We start from the raw sequence: 7,296 nt of genomic DNA, 5'->3' as shown, positions 1-7,296 counted from the left end.
TGCGGAACAACATCCCCAGACTCAACCTTGCCCAGAGATAGATTCCTCCCCAGACGGTTCTGAGAGTGACAGCTCCTGGAAATGGTCACTAGGTGGCGCATACTCCTCATTGTCCCTTCCCCTGGTTCTCAGCGGCTGGAACCTGAGGCTTGCACTTCAGGGAAGAAAAGTATCCTGTCACTGAAAGATGCCTGAAGCCAGCCTGGGAGACCTGGGATCAGCCTGTGGTGGCAAGAACTGCCCATAAAGTGGGGCCACGCTGTCCCTCTCAACACAGGGCTAGTCTTTCAGGCAATCCCAAAGAAACATCCAGAGTGGGGAATGGGGAGGAGGGCTGAGTTCAGATCCTGCCTCCCTATCAAGACCAGTTACAGAACACATTTTCTGAAGATGCCTCAGGCCCCAGTCCCAGGGAGAAAGAAAAGGTTCCCAATCACAGAAGCTCCACTATTATGTCTTTTTTTTTTTTCGACTTTTACAAACTGTTTATTTTCCGTCAACCTTTTCCATTTCTATTTCCATTTTGTTTGCCTTTGTGGAAGACCGGCTTAAGACCACTCAGTGGTTGTTCCTACCCATTCAGTGGCCTGAGCAGTGGGAGCTGCAGACCAGTCTTCAGTGGCCGGCTGGGCGCTCCAGTCTTCAGTAGGGAACTGCTGAATAGGCACCGAGGGCACCTGCACGCCTTCAGACCAGTCTGCAACTTCAGGCTGAGTAGCAGTGAACTCAGGAGCTGGAGCCGTCCATTCACCCTGAAATTCCTCCTTGGTCACAGCCTTTTCAGCAGCGGCCTGCTATTCCTTTTCAATCTCTTCAGGATCTCTGTAGAAGTAGAGATCAGGCATGACCTCCCACGGGTGTTCTCGGGAAATGGTACCACGCATGCGCAGAACTTCCCTGGCCAGCATCCACCACATCAGACCCACTGAGTGAGCTCCCTTGTTGTTGCAAGGGATGGCAATGTCCATGTAGCGCAGAGGAGAGTCTGTGTTACACAGAGCAATGGTAGGCAGGTTAACATAGGACGCCTCTGTAAGAGGCTGGTGGTCAGCCCTGGCATCAGTAACCACCAGCAGTCTCGGCTCCCGGAAGGCTGCCTGGATCTGGTTAGTGAAGGTTCCAGGACTGAAGCGGCCGGCAATAGGAGTGGCTCCGGTAGCAGCAGCAAATTTCAGCACAGCTCGCTGGCCAGTATTCCTGGACGATATGACACTGACATCAGCTGGGTTTTCAATGGCAACAATGGCACGAGCTGCCAGCAGAAGCTTCTCCCAGGTTCTCTTCAGATTTATGATGTAGATACCATCACTTTTCCTTTTGTAGATGTACTGTTCCATTTGAAAGTCAAGGTTGGTGCCACCTAAGTGGGTTCCTGCTGCAAGGAATTTGAGGACATCCTCCTCCTTCATTTGCAGGACATCAAGGGCTCCGGACATTGTGAAAGTTTCCCTTTAAGTTACGACGGAAACGCAAAACAACGCCGTATGGACCCTTCCCTGAGTAGCTCGGAAAGCTATTATCTGTCTTACACACCAGACATCCATGCAACAAATAATTTGGGAAGAAAACAAGTCCAGTGCTTAAAAACCATTGAAGACCACAGCACTAACTCTAGTGGGCTCCACTGTGGGGCAGAGACCTAGCCAGGCATTCAGAATCTGGGGTTTTCTAAAAGCCTCCCAAAACTTATGAAGCTTCAGGTCCCACACAACATCGATCTGCCCCTGCCTAGTACATTCAAAGTGCCCAATCCATAGAGCCTAACCAACAAGATTGGATGTGTTCCATTTTACAGATGAGAAAACTAAGGCTCAAGAGACCATTGCATGGCAAGATGGAGACCCATGAAAACAGGACTAAGCTGGGACTCCCACCACATCCTCAGGACCATAGCCAGCTGTCTTGGCCAAGCACCACTCCCATGGACCATCACTGCAGGGATCTGGACACAAAGTTTTGACCCCACCCATCTCTCATCTCTCTTCTCTTTCAAGCATCTTTCACAGCTCATGGACTAACGGGCCTCCCTGTGTTCTCTCTCTCCTGTCACATCAATGAATCTATGTGCGTGCTGTCCCTTTGTCTAAATGATAAGGATGCCACTGGAAGAAATGTGAATGTGTATTTAATTTGTGTATCTCCACTCACCCATAGCATCTAGTACCTGGTTCTGCATTCAGCAAGCACTCAGTAAATGTGTCTTCTTGCTATTGGGACAGCATAAGTGCAGGGGGTAGGGATGGAGTGTTGACAAGTGGAAAATGAGAGTGTTTCAGAATTATGGAGCGAATGAACAGGGAAATGTATCATCTATAATAAATATACCTCTGAAGAGCCTTAAAAGAAATCAATGAAGCACAACATCAAAGTCCCAGGGAGTTATAAATCAGCAGCCTGATAGACAAAAGTGCATCTGAAATCATTTAAAGTGCACCAGAAATCATTTATGTCTGAGTAATTAGAACACATTGGAATGACTCCATGCCATTGAACCAAAATTGAGCAACATAATATTTATGAAATCCCTGTGGACTCAGGCAGCAAAACCAGAAAGGTGAAAGTTGCACTGAAAATTCACCCCCAACTGTCCAGAGCCCTCCTGCACAGTCCCCAAGGGAGACCTGGAGGGAGATGGAGTTTGTTTTTAACCCATGCCCAAATTTGCTTTCTTCTGGTTTAAAGACATCTGCAGTTCCAGTTGTTGAAAAAAAAAAAAATGTAACTCCCAGGCTGCATGTAACAGAATAGAGTTTCCTTTCTGACCTCCAATTCCCAACCCAAGAGAGAATCTTTGATAAGATAGAAAAGAGACCTGGTAGGCATGAGAACATACAAGAATTTTTCAAAAGAGGTGGCCAATCTTAGTGTAAAAAAGGCTGAACTTGCTTCTCACAGTTCCTACAGGGGTTGACATTCCCTCCCATAGCCCCCTTGAAGGGGGAATTTTGGGGAGCTGATGGGATCCTGGAATCCTGCAGGGGGGGGAGAGGAGAAAAAGGGATCAGAAAGAAGGATTTCAGATGCCCATCCATGAATCCAGTTGTCTGATGACACCTGGGAAAAAATGACCCCATCTACTTTGATTTGGGGCGTAAAATAAATATAAGGCAAGAATTCTAACTTGGAGATATGTAAAGAAGCACCTGGTACCAAATACTCTCCCAATGCCACCACATGATTATGGATCCCAGCCCCATCAACACAGTTCCACAAGACCAGTATGGCCCTGGTACTGAATGGTTTCCTCCCACAAAACGATAGTCCAAACTGGTCCCATGAACTGGATGTGACATTCTGGTGTCACTGGCAGCTCACAGACATCTAAGAATGAAAATCTCCTCATTTGCACCATCCCTCATTCCCCCCCGGTCTTTAGACAATTTAACCTCAGTTTCCGGGAGTCATATCCTGAGCTGTGACATGGCTCCATCAGCAGGCTTGGCAGATATGAAAGTAAGCAGAAGATCCCTGTATGCATGGGATGGGATGGGGGTCATGCTGCAGCCCTTGTACAAAAATATGTCTATTGACATTCCCTCTGCCAAGAACCTGAAAGGCTTATGTTGGGGAACCCATCTTCAATTGTGCAAATGCAAATGTACAGTGAGCCTGTGGGTATTCTGAGACTTTTGAAGGAAATCCACCTGGATGACAGGTGGAGATGCTGCCCAAGCCTGAGGAAGGCAGACCACTGCCACGCCACCAGCTGTTTTCCATCTCGTGGACTCTGAGATTCCCCCTCCCCCGCACTGCAGCCAAGGTTCCTCAAAGGAGCCAGAGGGATCTTCACAAAATGCAAATCAGATCACCTCTTGTAAAACCTTTCAAAACCTTCCATTCCTTTGAGAAAAAGACCAATGTCCTCCCCATGGCTTGGAATTCCAATGTGGGCTGATGTTGTCAACACTTTTGACTTCATCTAGAATACCCCACCATCCCTTTCTGAGTTCCAGCCACTCTCGATGACCTATGAGAGTACCTGGAAATGATCTGGCCACTGGACCTTTACACACACTGCCCCCTCTGTGTGGAATCCTCTACTCCCTGCCCTTGCCACAAGACCTCAGCTCATGAGTGTCCTCCTGGGGAAATCTCAGACATACCCACCATCTGGACCAGGTTTCACTGTAATAGGCTGTCCCAGAGCCATGTTCCTCCTTATGGAGCACTCATCTCTGTTTATAGATATCCTCTAGTATGATTATCCTCTAGTATGCTTAATCTCTGTCTCCCCACTGGACTGTAGGCTCTAGGAAGATAAGCCAGGTGTGTCTTGGCTTACTACTACAGCCTCAGCAGTTACACGGGGCCTGGCCCATGGTGGGTGCACAATATTGGATGGATGAATGAATGGATGGATTGATAGATATGTATGGTTGAATGAGTGGATGAATGGATGGGTGAATGGATGGGTAGGTCACTGGTTTTTGTTGACATTGGTTTCTGAGATTGATCATCTTTGTCAATTAGAAAAAGTTGAGATTATCAAAATACAAAGCAAAAGGCTATTGAGGGATAAGAAATGCCAAAGTAGAAGCTGAACAAAACAGCAACAATGATGCTGGTGGAGAAGGAGGCCCACCAATTCATTCATTCATTCACTCACTCATTCCAGTAGAATGGTCTGAGCTCCTACAACACACAGGCACTAGGATGGTGCTGGGGTAACAGTGAGCTGTTGGGGGGCCTCCTTATGGGTGGGGTTTGGATTTGGATCGAGAGGTCTCACTTGGTTTGACCAAGCTCTGGCCTGGAGTAACTAGGCCAAGTATCTCTCAGTGCTTGACACCTACCAACCTTCCAGGATCATACTATTGCCCTTTGTCCCCATGTGAGGGAAATACAACATTGATGGGCAAAAGTCTAGAGGCTGACCTCCCCTCGGCCTCCAGCAGGCTGACATCTCTCTAGAGCTGGCAATGGTTGGCAATTACATTCTACTCCCATCTCAGGCAAGCGACAACAGATGACAGAATTTGGCTCAATGTATTTTGCTTGTAATGGGATAGACTGATGGCATATTGGAAATTCACTTTAAAATACATCTCTCCTTTCTGTAAAATGAGATAGCATCTACCGATCCGGGTAATGAACATCTAACTTAAATCCAAACCATGGGCTGGGAGTGCGGGCCCAGGCATGGTCCAGCATGTTCCAGGTGGTCCAGCCCATCTTGACACACATCACAGAGCCCTACCTCCTCCCCTCCACTCATTTTATTTCTTAGCAAAATCGTTACAGAGAATATTGAACTACCTTACAGAGACGTATTTACTCCCCTTATCTTCCCTCCGTCTCTCTTGATTAAAAGCTATGTGTGATATTTGTAGTCATCAAACATCAATATTTGGCATGGATTTACGGAATGGAGATGTGGAGAAGAAAGAAATCTGACCATTTCTATAAAGGGTAAAACCCTGAGCAAACAGACCACATTTCTTATTAGGGGCAGTAAAGAGCAGAGACTCATTTCAGAAGGGACCAGTCAGGCTGCACCCCAGCAGGCTTTGTGAAACCGATGATTGGGGCTCAAAATTAGATTCCAGATTTCATGAGGAGACAGCTCCCTTCTGGGGGGGGGGGGTAAGGGGTGGAGAATCATGTAGCCTATCTGACAACTATTAGAGCTGGCCGAGAGGCAGCCCTCCTCCCCAAGGAGCTAAGTCCAGCACTCAAACTGGGCAGAGCTGAATACTAATGAGTTAACCTTTCCTTAGTGCCCACCCCTAAGGCTCTACCTATGTTAACTCATTTAATCCTCACAACAACCTGATTTATCAACTCCATTTTACAAACATGAAAAGTGTGGCACAGAGAGGTCCAGCTGCTTGCCCGGGGTTACACAAGAAGGAAGTGGCAGAGCTGGGGGTCAATGTCTGCATTCTGGTTCACAAGTGAGGTTCACATAAACACTCCACCACACTGCCCTCTGGGATTTCCACGACAGAGTTGCTTGCTCACAATCCATGGTATACAGTGCCTAAGACCTGCTGCCATCCTGCAGGCACCCCTGCTTCAGGCTCCCACCATCACTGACTACCTATATAGCCTTCACCGAGTTAGCAGACACTCGGTGTGCCCCTCTGAACTGGGGGTGGCAATAACCACACCTGCCCCTCTGGGGTATTGTGACAACTCACAACATATGCATTTAAAGGGCATGCAAGGGAGATTCATATTCATTGGTTGTGGGAGTGGTAATCTGTACAACTGCTTCGGAAAATTTTGGGGTAGCATCTACTAAGACTAAACGTGTGTCTATCATGTGACTGAATGTATCCCGTGGCATAGTCCCAAGAGAAATGGGTGCATCTGTCCACCAAACAATGGGTACAAGAGCACACATACCCCCAAACTGAAAACAACCCAAATGCTCATCAACAATTCCAGAGAATGATGGTATAATCAATGAAACAGGATTCAACAGTTTAAATTCAACAATTTAAAAAGGAGCAACTACTGATACATGCAGCAACATAGCTGGACGTCCTGGGGATGCTGCTGAAGAGAAGAAGGCAGATGCACTTTTATTGTTGGGGTTTACATCAAGTTCATGAATGAGCAAAATCAATCTTTGGAGACAAAAGTGAGGAGGGTAGTTGGGGGGAGGTAACATACTGACTTTGGAAGAGGCACAGAGAAGCCTTTTGGGGTGCTCGAAATCAATGAGACTGACTCTTTCACTCACTCATTAATTTTGTTAACAAGTATTTATTGAGTGCCCACTGTATTTTAGACACTCCTTCAGGAGGTGGGGAGAATACAAGACCCTCAATCCCAACCTGAAGTTGGATCTAACATTGGAAACCTGTCAGTATCACTGTGTCTCCAGGGGGCACAACCATCCTCAGGGATTTGGAAAAATCGCTAAATAGATTTCCCTCTTTTATCTGGCAGAAAACGGTGGGGAGAAATGGCAGGGATGCTCATCAGAGCAGCAGACCTCTGCACTCCCTGTGCCTGAGGTCGCAAGCACCACTTAGCATTTCATCCTAGCAAGCCTGGCTTGCTTTAATCAGGATCACGTGGCCAAAATCATGTGTGACATTTTGAAGGGAAAGAATTTGAGCCTCCATGTCTCACTGCCCCGAGTATCAGCTTTGTCCTTCTGCTCTTAATGCTGTTATCTCGTCCACACACTTGGTTTTCTGCCGAGCAGACGCTTTAGAAAGGCATATTAGCAATGAGAAGCAGAGCGTGCCTAGAAGCCTGGGTGCCGAGCTGGTGACCCCTCTGCTCCGGAGGCCTGCTCTGGTGGGATGGAGGAGTGAAAAATGCCCAAGAGGGACTAAGGCT

General features: G+C 47.3%; 1 protein-coding gene across 1 annotated transcript; it reads right to left on the bottom strand.

The window, feature by feature from the left end:
• Nucleotides 1-479: 479 nt before the first annotated feature.
• On the bottom strand, nt 480-1,529 carry LOC118021809 (40S ribosomal protein SA-like). The gene has a single exon (XM_035022225.1). It carries the CDS (start codon nt 1,434-1,436, stop codon nt 795-797), a length of 642 nt encoding a protein of 213 aa, XP_034878116.1. The 5' UTR covers nt 1,437-1,529; the 3' UTR covers nt 480-794.
• Nucleotides 1,530-7,296: the final 5,767 nt, after the last annotated feature.

This window comes from Mirounga leonina, unplaced genomic scaffold, assembly GCF_011800145.1.
Source record: "Mirounga leonina isolate KUSES-001 unplaced genomic scaffold, KU_Mleo_1.0 Mir_175, whole genome shotgun sequence".
Classification (NCBI taxonomy): domain Eukaryota; kingdom Metazoa; phylum Chordata; class Mammalia; order Carnivora; family Phocidae; genus Mirounga; species Mirounga leonina.
This window is presented reverse-complemented; position numbering and strand designations above follow the sequence as displayed.

Coding starts and splice junctions, on each gene's coding strand:
- LOC118021809 (XM_035022225.1), bottom strand. CDS start 1,436: ATGTCCGGAGCCCTTGATGTCCTGCAAATGAAGGAGGAGGATGTCCTC.